This window comes from Armigeres subalbatus, chromosome 2, assembly GCF_024139115.2.
Source record: "Armigeres subalbatus isolate Guangzhou_Male chromosome 2, GZ_Asu_2, whole genome shotgun sequence".
NCBI classification, from domain to species: Eukaryota; Metazoa; Arthropoda; class Insecta; order Diptera; family Culicidae; genus Armigeres; species Armigeres subalbatus.
In genome coordinates this window covers 455,839,405-455,860,338 of record NC_085140.1, presented here as the reverse complement: position 1 = coordinate 455,860,338, position 20,934 = coordinate 455,839,405, and the positions used below count along the sequence as shown (strand labels likewise).

At 39.0% G+C, this 20,934-nt stretch overlaps 1 protein-coding gene across 12 annotated transcripts in view; it reads right to left on the bottom strand.

The window, feature by feature from the left end:
• Positions 1-19,769, bottom strand: part of LOC134213826 (dachshund homolog 2) — a 136,258-nt gene extending 116,489 nt beyond the window's left edge. For 11 of the 12 annotated variants that reach the window (XM_062693191.1, XM_062693197.1, XM_062693193.1 and 8 more), the window contains exon 1: positions 18,146-19,769. In XM_062693191.1, coding sequence (XP_062549175.1) covers positions 18,146-18,927 — 782 coding nt within the window. In that variant the 5' untranslated portion in view covers positions 18,928-19,769. The remainder of the gene's footprint in view (positions 1-18,145) is intronic. The other variant, XM_062693192.1, reaches the window with a different exon arrangement.
• Positions 19,770-20,934: the final 1,165 nt, after the last annotated feature.

Below are 20,934 nucleotides of genomic sequence, written 5' to 3'. Positions count from 1 at the left end.
TTAATCTTACTTTTAGGTGAGATTCAAAATGTTATTGGAATGTAACATATTGCACATTTTTTCCGTCCAAAAAAGGATTTCGTCAAGGGCGCGGGAAGCCACGCTACGGCTCTGGTAACTATACATAAACGTATTTCATATTCCTTGAACAGTACTATGACAGGTGAAGACATTTCACTTGAAAGCTCTTAATAATGTTATTATTGAAAAGAAATTTGATTTGTTTTCTATTCTTATGATTCCGCATGTAGCATGTAGCAAACAGAAGCGACGAAATTGGTGCTGATTTATTTCTTTCAAGATAAGATAGATCTATGTTTAGTGAGATGGAAATGGGAACAGTCAAAATGTCATGCAACAGTTTTTTACTGCATTTTTAAGAATAAACTACTAAAGAACCAGTAAAAGGCAATCGACTTCATTGTAAAGCATAATTTCATTTTGAAAAAACTTTACCAACCTTACTGCACGGACCAATCTCTTTCTTTTTTGTTCTTCATGAAGTTAGAAAACAATAAGGCCAGTAAATGTCATTTTTTACATTTAGTGACCTTGTTGTTTTCTAATTGCTTTGCTGTGAGGACGCAACAAAGCTCTCCCGTGCAGTGCCCTATCGCATTAATTTTCGATTATTTGTTCTGAGACGGCTCAAAAAATCAACAGCTCTGATGGGAAACTCCAACAGTAGTATTCATAAAACATCAAAATTTATGAATGGGAAATTAATGAACCTGTAAATAAATCCTTCGCATTAATCTGGAACATCTCATTCCGGCTAATTTAATAAATAAACCTCAGCACTATCACGGTTTACCCCCGCTCGTCCAAGCAGCTCTCGTCAGTGCGCCCCAACTAGACAAGGGAAGGTGCAAATGCGCGCAAGCGGTGAACCAGTAAAAGTGCGTATCGCGTAACAAAGAATATGATGCACAATTTCACTGCCGCGGCTCGCTGATGGGTGCCCAACAATGAATTCATAAACCCAGTCAATGAAACAAAGGTTTCGCTGCTGAACTGCAAGAGACTAACAAAAAACCGACCCGGCCAGGCCGGACCAAAGCCACTTCCATCCGCACACGGTGGGTGCGCGATGGTGGCGGTGGAACGATCATCGGATCCACGATTCAGGAGCAGGAGCAGCGGGAGAGCAGCCAGCAGCGACCGAGCGAGTTGCTGAAAAAGCGCCAAGCGAATTTGCTGCTCGCGTTTAGCGCGTCGCTGTTTTTCAATTTGCATGAATAAAGAATGCACTCGATAATTACATATGATTCGAGGTTGTGTTTTTGCTTTCTCACCTGTCAAATGGAAGAAGCCTGTGTGTGGAAGCTATTAAGCATTGCTTGCCCTTGTTTGATACTTTTGAATGACTGACTGATGGTAATGTTGCTTTCCTGTAACTGTCTACTATCGACTGTTTAACTGTTACACTAAACGAGCGGGCAAGCCCGAGCACAACTTTTATGCTCTCTCTGCAGCATTAACAACGACATCGACGGCTAACACGACGGGGAAATGAGTTTGTGATGCGTATTAACGGCGGGTCCCTATCGAGTATTGAGTTGCCCTTGTCATCGGTATGAGTTTCTCACGCACGATTTCGATCGATCCGCGCCCAGCTGGATGCATGTTTCCACAAGATAGTTAATTTTTTTTATGATAACTCGCTGCTTAAAGAGAAAAAATTACCACGATGCAATAAAGTTTCAATTCCCACTAATTACCGATTTCAAGTTTTTCTGCGCATTGTCGAGCGCCAAAAACCATGGTACGGCTATTTCCCTTGGGACCTTATGCAATGCTTTGCAGTATTTTTATTATCCGTTACTGTAACGGATTTTAATTCTTTCAAAAATGTATTTGATTTACTCGACAATCCCAACGATCTTAATGGTGCTCGAATTGGCAGCGCAGCTATTCCAGAACTGTCTGAATCTATCATCTGTTACTGATACAAATATTGTAATGGAATGAAAAACAGGGTTGCCTGTAAAGCTCTCCCAAGGCCTACATGGCTCTTTCCACAGAGTTCCATATTTATCTAGATTCGAGAATTGCGTGTACCGGCAGTTCACTGCCGACGATGAAAACATCATACATCTGCAACTGTGAACATATTTGGATTACGTAATGCCACAAACAAAAGCTACATTTAAGCCAAACAAAACCCCGTGTGGCGTTCCATCCCCTTATTACCGAGAAACAAATCACTTTCAAACGGCCTATGCATTTGCCTCGACGACGCATCGAAGCAGGGTGAGTGTTTAGTAGGGCCGAAGGAAAAAGTACAAAACATGCATTCTTACAATTTTGTTTCCGTACACAACAATCCAACCTACCACGCCACACATAATCATAATAAGCATAATTCCAGAGTGCTCACAGATGCCCAACATTTTTCTGCCATGCCACCGACTGACTGGGCTTGGCGACCTCTCTGAATTTGCCTGCGCCTCAAATGAGCGATAAAAATACGGCACTCTGCTGCTTTCCGCTCCTGCTCCTTTGTACTCCTCATGAAGTGACTATCTTCTGCCACCACACCGGTCGGTCGGTCGGTCGTTTGGTTGCTGGATATTGCCAGGAAGGAGGCACATTGTTGTACAGCTCAGCTACCTTTATCCCCGCGCGCCGAAGAGCCATACAAGAGGCACACTCTGTAATGAGAAAAACCATTGGAGCGCGAAATCTTTCTGCTTCTAATCCCTTGTTTACACCATTGGAAGCCATGGATTTTCGTTGTGTTATTAATATTGCCGCTCTTCGGGCATCGCATTCGAGTGCGGCTGCGGCTTCGCTATAGGGTCTGATGCGGAGGCCATCCCGCCTGTCATATCTGTCTTTCCTATCATCGTCATCGTCATCATTACCGGGCTACAAGGATTAGATTAGAGGTTGTCGTGTTGTGATTTGGTCACCACCACCTGAATTGCTTTCCACATATTTCCGCAACATTTCCCAGCTAGTCCGATGGGCACTAATCGATTCCATGCGTGAGAAAGCCGTTGACAACACGAGGGCTTGTAACGAGAACTCATCTGATTATTGCTATCAGTGGTTCTACTTCTGGGCTAACTTGTATTCAGGCAATGATACACAAATACTTTTAAATGGCCACACACACTTAGTTTTTATTTCTGCAGCTCGGCAAAAATCCGCACAGCCGTGCGCCAGCAAAATAAAAAACTGATATTCCGGCAAAAATGGCTGATTTTCGGAAAATTATTTGCTGATTTTCAGCAACTTTGACAGAAATATCAGACAAAAACATGTTTGCTGGGGCACAGCTGTGCGAATCTCGGTAAAAAAAACTTAAATGTGCAGCTTGTGCTAGCACTGGACTAATGGAAGATTTTTACTTACGAAAAGAGTAAGTTCATTTCGCTTCGAATGGAAATAATTCACCTACTTAAAACCGCCGCATGCGATAGATTGTATCTAAAAAAAACACGGAATAATCCAACTAGCGATGATGGTGCTTTTCTTTGTTGGTACACACTAACTTTCTCTATTTCGAGCTCTGCAAAATTGGGCTACAGCAGCTCAGCAAATTTCAAAACTGAGCTTCAGCAGACTATTTCATTTATTACAGATTCTCAGCAAAATATTTGCTGTATCTTAGCAACTGAAACGTCACTTTTACTGAGATCTCGGCAAAAATCATATTTGCTGAAACTTGGCGGTGCCCACCCTGGGAAAATAAACAAAAAATGCTGAGATAAATTCCGAAGAATTTATCACGAAAATAAAATAGTCGAATCACTTCTTGTGGAACTCTAAAGAATTTTGTGAAATTTGCGAAGAATTTTCCGCACACATTACTGAGTATTTTCTATTGAAATTTGAAGAATTCTGACAAAATCAAATCCTTGAATGGCGAAAGGCCGTTTGGCCGAAAACCATTTGGCTGAAAGCCGCAGGATCGAAAGTTGTTTGGTCGAACATGTGATTTGGCCGTTCAAACTATTTTGCCGAAAGTCAATTTACCGAAATTTCACTTGGCTGAAATTGACATACGGCCAAAAGCGGTTTTGTCTGTATTGATTATTTTGCCGAGAAAGTCATTTGTCCGAATAGGTCAAACGGGTCGACTTTTTTGACCATGTGATCCGTTTTGCAATGGCATTTTTGGATAAACTATTTTTGACCTAATAACTAAATTTGGCTAAATGACAACCGACCAAGTGGAATTCGAGCAAATAACCCTCGACGAATGATTTTCGGTCAAACGACGAGTAGAGCCATATGTTCGAAGTTGTGTAGCCGAATATGTCATTTGGTCGAAAATACCATTAGACCGAAACTCATCTGGCCAAAATTGTCATTTGGCCGAAATAAACAACTGGTCATTTGACGTTCGGTCGAAATGGCCGTTTTGCAGAAAGAACCACTGTCGTAACTGATTAGGAAGGACAATTTAAAAAGGGGATTAATTCTCCCCAATCTCCTTACAGATCCGATTACACACTGAAACAGGAATATAGAAGGATTCAACTTTGTATACAGTCATAAAAACTGTGTATACCTCACTTGTTTGGGAACGATATGATTGTTTCCGATACTTACAGATATCGCTCCATATAATAGCGTCCAAAACTTTCCGCAAACAAAACATTATTTTGAAGTTTATACTTCAAAGATCGTCGTCAGTCTAAATAAATTTATAAACAGTTTTAAACACTGTCAATAATTAATAACGAAAAAAAAAACTTTTTCAAAACTTTAAAGTACTTTTTAAGAAAAAGTAAATTAAAAATTATCACATTCCAATGCTTGACCGTTTTGGACACCGAAAATAAAGAAAAATACGCAACATGAGAGAAATAACAATTGTATTATTTTGGAGCATCTCAATATCAAACCAATTACAAAGTTCAGTCGTCTATGGTTTCAATATTTTGAGTAACTTGAAGCAAATAAAAAATATTTACTTAACGGCGAAGTATAGAATAAGCATTGTTTGACCGCACCTTCAGCCTCTTAGAGACTTCCGGAACCGTTTACAAGCGGCCAGTTGTAATTTTTTTCCAGACTTCTTCATCCTTTCGTCCTAATAACTGATGCCGGGAAATAGTGGTATGTGTAAATATTGTAAAAACTTGAGATCAATTCATCCGCGTTATTCATTATAGCGGCATTTGACCAAGCGACATTCCCGATTCCAGGAAACCAGAAACTTGTATACAAATACTGAAAAAATAGAACGTTAGATTTTCTCCCTAGATCAAATAATACTTATTGAAGTCAAAATAATAAAATCAAGCATTTCAGGGACATAACATTGAGCGCACAACAATTCAATTCATATGAAAATTCCCAATTTTATTACATTGGGTGACTTCCTCTCTAATTTAAATACTTGGTATGTCCTCCATGGGTATCAATCGTTGCCTGCAGATGGTACGGCTTCGAGTCCATCAACTTTATTGTGACATCCGATGGAATTTTGTTCCAAGCTTATGGTACTCTTTGTTAGTTAGGATGATCTTTTTGACCCGAATTATAAGCTCACACCAGAGTTCGTCGAATGACGCTTAGTCGACTGACATTTAGTCGGAAGAACATTTTGTCACAGGGACATTTGGTCGAATGGACATTTAGTCGAATGGAAGTTTAGTCGGATGTTGGAAGAAAATTTCTGTCGGCAATAGGTAATTTAGTAAAATGGATAATTCGTCAATAGATTTTTGGTAAAATTTTTATTAATAATGTACAAGATACATGGATGAGCTGATTAGCGGAATTCAGTGGACGTTATGAAGTTCCATAAGCAGCAGTAGAAACGAATACGGAAACTTATGAGGATTTTTCACCAGAGCAAATGGAAAATTCTGAAGACCCTTGTGGACTTCCTAAAAATTGAAAACCTACAGAAATAGCTAAATATTAGTTACTGATGGTGATATACCATCTATTCTATTTTGTCAGCACATGTTCAAAAACCAATGCAATGATATCAATGTTATTTTCCTAATTTTCATCGTAGTCGGCTTTGGAACATTTCGTTGATTGACATTTAGTCAAATGATATTTCGCCGAAAGGACATCTAGTCGAACGGACATTTGGTGGAATGGAAATGGTTTTTCTTATTCTTTTCATTTATATTTTTTCTTTGTTCTACGAGACGAGCCAGCCTCGGGCTGAAAGTCTCGATAATAAAGACAAAAAAAAAAAAAAAAAATTTTTCTTTGACTTAATATTTAAACAATAATTAGTTCAGTATAAAATTCCCTTCCAATCATAATTCCCTTCAGATCACACGAAAATTTAATTTCGCTCAAATGGTCATATGTCCTAATGTCTATTCGACGTAATGTCTTTCCGATCAAGTGTCTTTTGACGAAACATCATTCGACTGAATATCTTTTGACCTGGTGGTATTGATTCATCGTAGTCGGGTAGAGGAGTTCGCCAAAGTCATTATCCTGACGGGAATATTTACCGTTACCTTTCCTTTTATTTATTCTTTTTATGAATCCATCATTTATAGGATAATATTGGAGCAATAATTATGTGACTTTTTGGAACTCCGTAATAAACCATTTATTTCTTAATTATAATTGACTAAAGTTCCTTTCGTTCAAATATCCATTCGACGAAACATCATGTACCAAGATTATTCATTCAAAAATCTTCTTTCGACCAAACGTCATTTTGACCAAACGAAGATTCTTCATCCTAAAATCTGATTTCGACTAAATGTTCATTCAGCTTAGTATCCTTTCGACTAAACGTCATTCGATCAAATGTCCTACGCCTCTAGTGGACTAAAAATTCATCTTCGACCGAATGGCCATTTTGAGGTAATGTCCTTTCGACCAAATGTCTTTCGACGAAATGGTATAGATTCCCACTGGCTGCCATCGAGCCCCCATGAATAATGTTTTCTCCTCCGTGTTGCGGAGAGTAGGTTTAAAGTTTTGAAATTTGATCGCTGTATTCGAACTCCTCCAAACAATCTGCTTGCCATCTGAGCCAAAACGGTTTCGTCTGTGAAGAGCCGCTTGTCCCAGAACTCACACGCTAAAAATGAACTATTCCAAATTCAGTCGACTCATTTTCGTTAAAAACGGGACTACACAAAATTTAAATGAAAAATACTACTTAAATAAAATGATGAATTTCTTGATACGTATGAGAAACTACTTTACCTATCTATCTGAGTGCATTTTACAGCAAATAGATCCATAGTTTAAGCGTAATCATTATTTGATTGAAGTAGTATCTTTTAATCAAATTTTGAGTATGCTTTGCAGTAGGGGTTGATTCTAGCTCAAGTCGTGGAAAATCTTCGAAAAGCGAAGCATCCTTCACTGTTCTACTTGGTATTGTTCGTTGTTTTATGTAAGTGTGCTATCTGAACAAATATTAGTTGAAAATAGTGGAATTGTGTTTTTAATCTTCAAATGTGGAATGTCTAAACCTGTCTTAAGACGAGTTATAGCACTATAGTTATAATACGTGAAACGTGGTGGCAGGTGAAAAATGAATTTGGAGATTCATACTTGAACAAAAAAAAAGATAATTTAAAATTGTACGATCAATTTTGTGTCTCCAGAATCGACATGACATGTGGTATGATTTTGATAATAAAATAATTAAGTAGATAAAAGTTAGTAGATAAACGCTCCATTTGCATCGAAATACTAAAAATTAGGGTAAATCACTACTTGGGCCTATGGACCCGGTTCCCGGCTCACTACACAGAAAACTAATGATTTATACTGTTTGGAAGCCGTAGGATTATGATTGATAATTTTTAAAAAGTCTCCCATTTATTTTTCACAATATTCAATATCTTTCAATCACTTGTTTTACTCCTAATTGATCCAATTGTAGAAAATAAAAATGTAGATTTCAAAATCTCACTCTCCGATGCCACACCACTGAGCCGGAGTGATTCTTTCCACTTTTACAAAACGGTATCATCAAATAAACACCTACCTGAAAATCGTCCTAGTGCTCGTTACAATCATTGCTTCAAGCTTTTAATCACCACACCATAATGCTCCACACACGCACTTCAATCTAATCACTAGAACGTATCACTAGAACTTATATAAACATAATTAGAATACATTTAAAAATGTATTCTCAATCCGAACAAAAAATCACCTCGGCCCAAAAACTTCTAGCCGCACCGTGCTGCCAGAAGGCCAGGAGAATGAAAATGATCCTTCATCGTTGATAGGAAAACTGTTTAATATGTTGACGCTATCATGTTATTTATAATTTTCTCGATTTCAAAAGGTGAAAAAATATTGTTTTGAAGTATTTGGAAAAAAATTGGATGAGTAAAATATCTTCTCAACCAAATAAAAATGATTATGAATGATACCATCTGGCATCTTGTTGTCGTGGAACGTGCATATTTTTGTTTACGTCGCATTTTCTACCGTCCCGAGAGAGAATGAGAGAAATGTTGAGAGATTGAGTGAAATTTTGCTTAGGCCGGGAACTGGTTTTTGTGATATGCCGAATGAAATCGCTATGACTGAAATGAGTGCTGCACCTCGTTAATTTAAATCAAATAAAAGCTTTCTTGAACGATATTTAGCACGAATAGCTATTTTTTAAGCAGAAGTGAACCCCAATGCAGTATTATACAGCCCACAAAATTCAGGAAAAGTTGCTTCCTGTCATAAATATCAATTGAATAATGCAGTCGTACGCATGTTAGGCCGGGAATGGGGTAAGAAACCCTATTATGTTTTAAAAGACATTTTTAAAATAAAATCAAAAACGAAGCCGTTGACTATTCGACGTGCAGTAATAATTCAAAATTGACATTTTTCGCTGAGGAGGAATGGGAAGAATTTATTAGCTCACTCACACATGCTCTTATTTGCCAGCGAATAAGAATCGATTGAAAATGGCATCTTGAATTGAAGCATTTCACGTAACTTTTGGAACTTAATTTCTTCCATATAATCAAACTTCAATGCCAACAGAAGGTTGAAGGAACTGTTGATGTTCAGCTGGGTTTAAATAAAAAAATATATAACCAGTAAGCGTGCCATGAAACGCTGGACGCCTGTCCAGATATCCTCACTGGCTTAAAAATGGACACGCAAAAAGTACAATCTGCATAGATTTGTTCCGAAGGCGATTCCAACCATCAACCAACCCGTTTGAGGGTTGGATTATATTGATTCAACTTATTATCGTCTTTATTTAAGAGGTTTTCAGCCCTTGGCTGGCTCACCTCTGGATGTTGATTCAACTATTTACATCTGGAAGTGCCTTCAAACCACCGACAGACCCATTCAGGAGTTGTATTTTCCTTGCTCCAAATAGATCCGATGTCGATCACGGCCAGAGTTGAGTTTTATTTACCCTACCAAGTCCATAAATTCCTTCAAACCACCGACCAAATATACCCGATAAATATTTTTTTCTTGACCGACAAGGTCCGACAGCCATTCCAAACATCGATCAACTAACTTCGGTACTGGATGTTACTGACCCAACTGGATCCAGTGGAATCTCCAAACCATCGACAGACCAAATCCAGAGCTGTTTTTTTTTCAAACTGATTATGTTTGATGTCGAAATTGGGTTGTTTTTTATTTGGCCAGGCCAGCGGCTCTAATCATCGACAATCTTCAGAGTAGCATTGATTGATCCACGTACTGCCGCTAACCGCAAGTCGAGCACATCTGTATATGGGCCTCCATATACAGATGTGCTCGACTTGCGGTTAGCGGCAGCGTAGGTCAAGTAGTGAGCTTCAGAGTTGGATTTTATTGACTCTGATGTAATACATAGTGCGAGGGTTAACAAAAGAAATAGTTCTTTTATTTGCAAAAGTTGATTGAAAATCGTTAATTTCCAGGATTTTTTTTATGTATGGATTGTCGAGCATATGTCACAGGGGCGTACAGTAATTACACATTCATTCAAATAATCACACATAGAAATAACTCTTTTGCCTCGCCAAACTTTTGATTAAAAACATATGAAATATTTAATTGTAGTTGTTACCGTAATTGTAATTTTATTAAAACAATATTATCAGTTAGTATAATACTTTATATCGAGACAAGAAAGAAAATGTGGTTGACGGTTGACACAATCAAAAGCAATGGAAAAATCTACGAGGACCATAACTATGCGATTGTTGTTGTCAAGGCTGAAGTATGAATTACCTTCGTTAATGCTGTGGCCGTGTTGTAGCCTTTACGATATCCGGACTTCTATTTGGCTAGTTGTAGAGCACCAGGATTGTTAGAGTGTTCATTTAATTATCTGCGTTAGGAGAACTTTGATCGTAACTTAGGCACAGCTGGAAGAACGCCAATTGGCCGGAAGTTCTTGGACCAAAAAGGGTTAGTGATATCTTTGATTGTTGTTTATTGCCTTTTCCAACTTGGTGGAAAGATTGTAGCATCGATTATGAAATTGAACAGGTGGCTGAGTATATCGATATCGGGATGGGGAAAGTTGCTTGCAGAAAGATATAGGACTCTTATTTCTTCCGGTGCTGCGTTTGTTTGGATGCCATTGATCATACGACAGATTTCTTCGACATTAATAGGACGAAAGTTAAAGCGGAAAGCACCATGATCGATAGCTGTGCGATGATCTGGTGCAGTCGACGTTGCGGATATATAGGCATTGTATTGGGAGAGGTGTTTCTCACTGAAAGGGCTGGTCAGCTCAACGACAGGAATCAGTTCCGTAAACAAAGTTTAATAGATGAGTCAGCTTCAGGCTGAAAATCTCTCTAATAAAGACAAAAAAAATATTAATTGAACATCTTGCTTCAGGCTATACCACAGTTTTTTTTGTTTTTAAGATGGTTCATGATCAAAATTGGTTTGACATCTACATTTTCCTGGTAGCGAAGATGAGTGGATTCGCTATGCTACGTTTTCGTATTTGTTTTACGGAAGCAGAATATTGCCGAAAACCTGTTGCCTGGAAATCTGTTTATAGACTTACTGGGTACACGTTTTGGGCATTCTTTATGCGAACGATCTGAAGGCAGTATTCTGGAATCATAACCGTTTCTGGGAGGCCATTAATTGGCAGCTCTAAGGTAGCCGTTGATCTTACGATGATATGCATCGGTTTGGCGGTGACAAAGAGGGAAAATGTTTTTGTTAAAATTTCCAACGACATACAATCTGTGAAACCGAGATCAAGAAGAGAAAGCATCCATAAATATGTTCATTAGAGTAATTCAAATATTGACTTTTCTTTTGCTCCCCCTTTTTCAAACGATGGCATTTGCTATTTAAAAATCGTTCTAAATTTTTAACTGTTTTGAATGTAATTTAACTGAGCACAAGCAGTTTGAAATTGAAAAATTGAAAATTGCTATTAAAACAGTAACTTTTGTGGAAAACCGTTCCGCATCATTGCCCATTAAGCTCTAAAATGTATAAATACGTTAGCAATTTCACAAGGAAAAGTTCGTCTTTATTACGAAACAATTTAATGCTGGTAACAAAAGTTATTAATGAAATACTGAATCGCGGGATATTTAATTCAACACGTAAAAGAATAACATCAATATAAATAATGAGCATTTCTGTTTCCTTTATAATTTTGCTCACAAAAGTCAGATCGCTTCGCAACATCAACTGACTTTCAGCTTAGGATCTATGCCGTGATGGCGATGTGTTGACTGCATTAGGGCTGATGTCCACGTAGCGTTTTTTCAACGCTGCGTGCACGTGGCGTTGAAAAAACGCAGGTGTGCATCGGTGCGGCGACGCTGCGTTACCGCTTTTTCCCGATGCACACTTGCGTCCTTTTAACGCCATGTGCACGCAGCGTTGAAAATACGCTACGTGGGCATCGGGTCTTGAAATTGATTATGGGCTGCTTCAAAGAACGATCCTGACATAACATAAGTGGCAATTCTCATAGTAATTTTCATATAACCATGCCATTTGAAGCACATGCACAATCAAATTACACCCAAATCAGCTAAAAATTTAGAAGAACTCCTAAAATAGCAAAAACAAGCATTTAAGCACAGGGGAGCGAAAAAGTCAAAATTTGAATCACTCTAATGTTCATCTTGTTGATTGTCGGCTGCACGGCAAGGAATTCGTTTTACGAGCTTGTTGGAGTTTCCGGATCGGGTTATAATTTTATTGTAGTCATTTTTGAAGATAGAGACCGACCCACAGCAAGTCTTAGTACTACGGTTACAGTGTTACAGTTACAGTTACAGTGCTGTGAATGCTTTATGAAATTGTGGACTGGAACACCGACTAGGCCCAACCGGAGATGATGATTTCAACTTTGTATCAGTCAAGGCCAAAATGTAATATTAATTCTTGTCAAGTAGGAGTTTTATACCATCGGTATGGCGTTTAAGCCCTCTGACATTAAGTTTCCGATTGCGAAGGCTTGACAATTTTTTTTTCTAGACATCAGGGTGGGCCAGCAACTCGTGGAGACGGATAAATCATCTGCTACCGCGTCGAAGAAGACTGAAGTGGAATGGTCTACATACTTGCTCTACTTTCGTTCGACTAATTGAATAAAATTGGTAGTACTGTAAACCAGATTGTTATTGAAGGGATCGTCAGGAAAGTGGATGGAAATGCTGTCATTCCTAACACAAGCCGACGGGGTGACCAATTTCAACTGTCTAAGACATTCCACTAAAAGAGCTTAAATAATTTTTGTAACCAATTTTAGGCAAATAGCTAGGTTACGGGTACAAAAGGTATAGACAAAACTTCGTTCTGTTGGTCGGTTTTCAGGAGCTGGAATACCCCTTAGATCGCACAACTTTGCATTCATGTGACTTTCGGAACTCTTTTTCTTAGCAGAAGCAGCTGGTTACGTTACGGACATTCCCTGAATAATCTCGCTTTTTCGTAACAAGACTGTATTATCGTTGGAACGCCAGGTTGTTACGGAAGAGTGCGATTTTTATTCATTAAATCAGCGCTTCTCAACTTTTGTTATGAATGTTACCCCTACAGAATTTTGCAATAGCATGGAAATTTAGTTTTTGCCGAGATAGAAGCATAACCCATTAGATACGTAAAGAAGTCACCTGGACAAATGATTTTTCTCTTTGAATAAATTTATTCGATTTTTTTTAATTTGGACTAAAAGTAAAAATTACACCTTTTCAATGTAACGGCCACGCATGTCAATCGTTTTAAGAAGGAGATTATGGCGATATTAAAGGAACCATCGGGTAAGGATGGATATTTAGATAGAGAGGTCGGGTTTGCAGAAATCAATAGATAACTGTTCCGAATCATAACAAAATTATCAAACTAGTATACAATCGCGAAAAAAAGAATCGGATGGGGAGCCCCCACAGAGAAGTGATGATTCTCGCTTATTTTGTGTTGGGGACTGCACCGCTGTGTAGAACAAGTTGAAATGCATTCTCAGAACCAGTGCTCCCCGCGTTTGAATTTTTTTTTTTAAATAAATTTATCATGAGATAGCCTAAGAGAGAGGCTTTTCCATTTTCTTTTGGATTCAATCCCTGTAGAGATAAAATAGATATTTACTAGAAAAATTATTTAAGCTCTTTTAGTGGAATGTCTTCAACTGTCTAAGACGAGTTTAGTACTTTCCATTTAATTTCACTACGTTTCCAAACGTAGTGGAATCAAATGAAAAGTACTAACCTCGTCTTAGACTTTTGAAGATATTTACTATTTTAGTACGAAGAAACCGATCAAAAGATTCATATTGAGTTACATAACATCAAAAGAGGAAGTGTTTACTGTAGTTCCATTCGCCTATATCAGCTTTGCAATCTTGGAATGAACATTATAACCGGGCCGCAGTAACCAAATGTTACCCATCAGCATTCACTTGCCATTGAAACATTTAACCGATTATTCAGCTGTGCAAATCTCGGCGGATTTCAGCCGATATTTAACAATGAGAGCCTAGTATGGGCGGTAACATTGTCTCAGGTACCCCCTAGGGTCAGTGTATGTACCCCAGGTTGACAATTGCTGGGCAAGAATGACGATATTTGTATATTCATCTTCTTCTTCTATATATGTATATAAAACAAAGTTTGCATTTGTACGACCGCACATCACTCAAGAATAGACAACCCAATTTTTCCAAGTTTTTATTCGTTTCCTACTTCTGCTTACATTGAACTTGAAAAAAAAATCCAATCCATTCGACGCAATGGTTTTTCGTATATTTGGATGAGAATTTCAAATCTTGATCATAAAAAAAAAAAAAGACAGAATCACCGTCTTCGACCAGAGGTCGCACAGACTGAACACTTAACATCTAGCATGAGACAACGGACAGGACATTCACACAACACCCAGTGGACCAGTGGAGAGCTTTTCGCTTCACGAAAAGTTTTCTCCTTACCGGGGCGGGAATCGAACCCACACTCCACAGCATATGCGTCTAGACGATTGACGTCGCTAACCGAACGGCCACGAAGCCCACGAAGCCCATCTGTATAACACGAAGTTGGCATTACCATTCGATAATGGAAAGATCGATTTGTGCAAATTTTTGTATGTTTACTTAATTAATAGGAAATATGTTATGGTGAAACCGTAAAAATTATTCCCAACCGATTTGTTTTCGAAATAAAGTGTGAACGCAAAAATTAGAAAATTGATCAATTTTTGCCGTGGCAAAGTTTGCCGGGACAGCTAATTAAATATAAGTAATTCAACATCTGAAATCAATTATTGACAAACTACAAAATAATTAAATCCAAATTTCTAAATGATCAATGAAATTGTTATAAAATAATTAATCATATGAGCTACGAAGACTTTAGATACAATGCATCACCCGAGTAGCATAGCTGACCGATTTAGTTGAATCAACTCCAATGCGGCTCGATTTATTCGAATGTGAGTCGTATAAACTCGAATTAGCCCGAAAAAAATTCAAACAGAATGAAAGTATAAGAAGTGTTGTTTCTCATTGAATTACAGATTCTACACCACTAGTCCACTGGCATGAATTCGTTTGCCACGATGAAATGGAATATTACGCATTAGTCGAGTACGAGAGTAAACTGATATTTTTTTAAAATAAATTTCACATTTCATATGATTCTTCACATATTTGGGGCATGCAAATATATGCAACATTCAATCGAACTATCATTTGAAATGTACAAGAATTCAAATTGCGCAAGGTTGTAAAATTCAATGCAATCATGTTTAATTTGTTTATTTATTTGTTGGGAATTTGCTGCGTTTTTACCTGAAGCTGAAGTTCCGTCCATTTTTTCTGAGATACGCCTTGATTCCCTTGACTTTTGTCTTTATTAGAGAGACTTGCAGGCCTAGGCTGGCTCGTCTCTTCACGTTTTTCCGGAAAACGTGAGCAGGATTTAATGTTTGATTTATACGCCGTTTGGCACAATACAATTAGACAATGGTAAATGGAATCATTTTATATTGGTATTTTCTTGGGATTAATTTTGATTTTTCTAAAGCGATTTTTCTTAATCTAGAGTTCATCACTAAAGCATTAATTTTGAGATTGCTGAGGTCTAATCATCTTTTTCTTTCGAGCACATAGACAGAATTATATTTGATTTCATCAAGAGAGGGGGATACAACTTCAAGTACGAGTCAAGTCCCCTAGTAGCACAAATTTGGTTAATTCGATTGTAGCAACTGTAATGTGACACAATTTGGTCGTATACAAGTCACAGAAACTTGTCTATGACAAGTGTGTTACTCGGGTCAAGTACGCGAGTACTTTTTAATTTGTTTTCCTTGAGGATTGTCCTTACAAAATTGATAGTAGGACTAATCTCTCCTCATAACGTAATACATTCTCTCAGGCTTTGGGGAAATTCGCATTAACATATCACAAAATTCACGAAGAACTTACAAAAAAATCGAATGTGTCGTGAAACTCTGCTTTCGAAGAAAAATACTGCACAAAAATGAACTATTCAATAGAGATTTCATTTTATGGTGCATACTGAATACGTATGTGAATATAATTTCATTTGTATTTATTTACCAATTGGTAAAGGTGAACTACAAAACATAGCGATAACAACAAATTAATTTATTTAAATTCGAATACGTTGTTTAATAGCTGATTAAAAATGTTTAGATAAACGTTCCATATGAAAAACATTAGTATTATTGATTTACTTTTGTTATGAAATGAAAAACGGCAATATTTGTCCTTCAAGATTATGAATACAAAACACACAATTTGATGCGAAAGAGCGATCAATGCTCTGCATCGCCACAAATGTTGTGAACAGTAAGTTAGATATTTCTTTGGATTCAGTTAGATTACTGTCCGAGCAGCACAAATCAGACGAAAATGGTTACAGCAACTTTTCACAATCACATTTTAATGTATGCACAGGGAAACCAGATTTCCCAATTTTTCAAACGGCCATGGTCATAACAGTTCATTACGTGTACAATTGTGTGAACAATTAACCCGTGTTACCATGTGTTACTAAGAGTGAATAATATTTATCTGGTTTTTGAGCAGCCCTTCTGTAAAGGAAGAAATACCGTAATTTCTGCATTGCCAGACAGGTCAATCAGCACAATCTTCTTCTTATATACAAAAATAAAATGAATTTCTGTCTGATCAACCCTTATAGACTCGGAAACTACTGAACCAATCGGCGTGAAATTTTGTATACTATGTTTTTTCGGGCCGGAGAAGGTTCTTAAGATGGATCAAGACCCCTCCCCCTCTGGAAAAGGTGACTCCCATACAAATGAAGCGAACATTTCTACATAACTCGACAAATCAAGCAAATGGAATCCAATACGGCATGTGAAAAAAAGAAGTTTTCATGTTTGCTCTGCCAAATTAAAACTTAAATTGTAAATACAAAATAAATGTTGATTTTGGGCGAGACAAAGTTCGAAGGGTTTGCTAGTATATAACAAATAAATAGATCTTGAAACATAAAATTTCCGTCCGATACCAGATTGGTGATAATGGAAAGTTGATAGTAATTAACGTTTTGATTCCTGTTTCTAAATATCCAAAGAAGCCCCGCACGACGGTAATGGTAATCAGTACAATATATAATAAATGATCTCAAATTTTTAGATGATTGCTGCCATAGTGTCCGAAGAGCTTTATTAGCAGTTCTGTAGATCAAATAATTTTATTTTATATATTTGTATTAATTTCCTATGATTGGCACAAATGTAGACCAAATCTGCTGTTTTTTTAAACGATAACTTTCTGAATTATTTAAACATTAGAACTGATGAAACTTATATGTGAAACGATAAAATGTTAATCATTTTATTGAGTGGCCAAAAAAGGAAAGAACCAAATATTAAGACACGTATTTTGTTTCTAAATTTACATCGAAATTTGCACTGATAAAGCATTCAAGTAAGAAACGAAATGCACAATTGTTGATTCAAATTATTATATAGTAGAAATAATTGAAAAATTATCAAGTGAAACACCGCGAATGAGACTCCTGCTGAGTAAAGCTTACTTTTGATAATGGATAATTTTGTCGCATTTTGGTACTAGATTTGCATTCAGAATCCATCAACACCTGTTGTATAAGCAAACCAATTGTAAGAACAATTAGTTTTTTTTTCTTCACCTTTCATAAGACGAGTTAATTTGAATTAAATATTTGTAACTGCCTTATTAGTGTTTTATTTTGTATCGCAATGTGTCTTGTAAGTGATATGTAGTTTTTACAACGGTCAAACCAAAAACCAGTGTTTTACCCAGTGTTTCAAGTTCTAAAGTCGTATTCGTATGTTTCTCATTTTTCAAATTAATTGCTTGGCTTCCAATTCGCTTAAGCTTAATAGCTGACTTTGCTCACATCACCTCATTACAATGATGTGGCTCCACCCTTTCAGACTCATGCTAAATCGCCATACATGTACATGTCCTTCATTACAATAATAATTACACGATACGCAAGGGAACGCATTCATCAACAATTGTTTCCACCTGGTTTTGAATGACTCAAAATAGGTTCACACTGACACAAACTACAGAATTCACAGGAAATCGTTCGGGTTACACTTCCAAACAGAAATCAGGACAGTTAGTAGCAGTAAGTAATCAATGAACGTAAATCAAACAGAGATTGAAGCAACGCCACACCATCTACCAACTACAATATCTAAATCACTACTGCAAAACTATTTGGAGTAGGGAAGGCAGCACAAAACAAATCCACCTCACCTGGCGGTGGTACAGTCGCGGTACAGGACGTCAAAGTCCTTGCAGGCCAGCAACTTGCACCGGTTGACTCCTGGCTGGATGGCGCCAAGACCGCGCAGTATCCGCACCTGCTCCACGTTGCACACCAGCGGGACGATGTCCAGCCGCTTCAACTTGGTGTACACCGTGTGGAGACCACCCACCAGATGCTTCAGGAACAGCTCGAAAGCCTGCGGAAGACACAGCATCGTTTCGCCCTGGATGATGAAGGCAGCCACTTTCTGGCCTCGGTAGTCGACCAGCTTGCACTCGTTGGCCGTTGGGTCGGAGCTGGAAATCGGTGGCGGGCTGTTGTACGATCGGGGAGGGACATGATGATGAGCCGCGGCCATCAGATCCAGCGGACTGGCATGGTGCATGAAGGAGTTCAGCAGACCGAGTCCGTGTGGCGGAATATGCGTTAGATTGCCCGCCATCCGAGGCGGCATTCCAACCATTCCCATCGAACTGGGCGTCGACACATGTGGCGGACTCAACGGATGTGGCATACCCATCATTTGCTGTGGCGTCGCCCCCAAAGGACTGGAGGCCATCTGCCGTCCGGAACCGTGGTTCAGACTTGTGTTGTGGCTGTTGTGCACCGGGCTGACCGGAGTCGGAGTCCGAGTTTTGTCCATGCCATGACTTCCACCGTTGTGCGTATGGGGCATCGCTGGAGAAGACAGGTTGCGTCCGCGGGAGTCGTTCGATGACGCTATACTGTGATCACTGGCCGTCGATGCCGAATCCATTGCACTGTCCATAATATCTTTGCGTACTCGCAACACTTTTTCGGAGTGGTCAATTATCTTCGGGCACAAAAAATAATAATTTTAATCACTACCTTCTCTTCTACCTTAGCAAGCAGCATCAATCATCTGACACGTGAGCACCGATTCCTCACTCTAAACAACTTATTTTCTCATATTTTCTGTCGATGCTTCATTTTGCTGCAGTCGAAGAAATCGTAATAAAGCTTTAGCACCTTCTCAGTTTACACCACCATTTATTTCTTTCTCATTTCACAGAAAATAACTAACCGATCAAATCACCGTCACACCGTTGTTAATTCATTTCGCATCACCACTTTTCCGCCAATTTTCGGTTCTCACTCACAGATCACTCATTCCGAATTAAGTCGTGAACCGCACGACCCGCCTTCGATTCGAGTGTAGGCGCGCGGATGCCAATTGTACGACTGAAATCTCTAACTGTTTTGGGGATTTTATTTCCCCTCTATTTGCGCCACGGTAATTCAACACCCCAAAAATCGCACGGACCGCGGCCACTTCTTACTGCTTGTGGCGATTTCTTTTCGAGGCCTTGCTTAAGGTGCAAAAGTACTCGGCGATATAATCGAATTGGTTTGCGCTTTTTTGCTGCACACCTCGCGGACAGTCCAACTCGCCGTCGCCTTCGAAACAGAGCAGAGACACACTCAGCATAAAACGAGCACCAAGTTGCACCTCACAAAGCATGAGCCTCACAGCAGAGGAGAGCTGCAAAACACTTCTTCTGTACTAACTACGAACCGCACTGTTGCAGCGGACGGAGCACCGAGAAACACACGAGAAACCGTCGCCGCAGTCACACGAATAATAAATAACAGTTTTAAAAATATATATTAGAGAACGAATCACTTAAGGTGAATCGCGTTGGAGCCCAATTTCAAATCTACATAGCACTTTTGAGGGCACATAACTTGAAAAGTAAACATGACAGACAAAAAGCAAAAAGAAGTTTTTCAGCTTTGCTCACTTGCAGCATACACGAAAGATATGGTTTCCAGATGTGCTAACCGCCTAAATGTTCACATTTGTGCGAGCAAAAACGCGAGGTGAGAGATAGCACGGCCATTGTGGCTGCCATTTTTGGACGCCGCCGTAACTCACCTTAATCGTATAACATTGAAATGAAACAAAAATAGGTGGGTTGTATTTTCATTTCCATTTCATTTTCAATTCAACTCCGACTTCATCTGTATCTTACATATGTACGAGCGACTGGTGCACCAACACACCGCCAGCAGCGAGGGGGTCGTCCACGGGTGCGAGCGCGTCCGAGAGAGCGCTCTCGCTCACACACCTGAGGCGAATCGCGCACGCACACGCTGACAGTCGTCGGTGTCATTCCATTTGGCTCGCGCTTTCCCGCTTTCTCTGCGATTGTGTGCGAGCGCGAGAGAGCGACTTCTGGCACTGTTGGGAGGGTGGCTCGTGGGGTGGCAGCGTGCTCAGCATAAATCCGTACGATCGGTAGCTTTTTTGCATAGCGGAACACGCACTCATACACAAACACACCCACCGTCCCGTCCGTCGTCGCTCGGGAGGTGATGGTGTTGATTAAGCTCGTCGAGCTGCGAGCGGGAGAGGCATGCAATGCAATGCAATGCGGCTGTAAACATGAGCTTGATGCACGCGGTGCGGTGGTTCGATGGGTGGGAGAGTGGTTGCGAATGGCGAGAGAACGCTATTTGCTGCGGGTATGCTGAAGGCGTACGATCAAGAATTGCCAGTGTTGCCTGGTTTGGGTGATTGAATAAAGAAAAGGATTTTTGTAGTTTCATACTATTTTACGAATGTTAAAAAATAGATGTTCCTATTGTTACGTCTATTGGCACATTTATTATGATTAGCATAAATATTATGTTAATGAAATGCCACAATCAGAGGCCAGTCTACGTTCCGAGACGTGGGTGGGACCAGAAAAATATGTATCAAACAGGAACTATGCCGAATTGGGAAACAGTTCTGCTGTTGAGAAATCGAAGC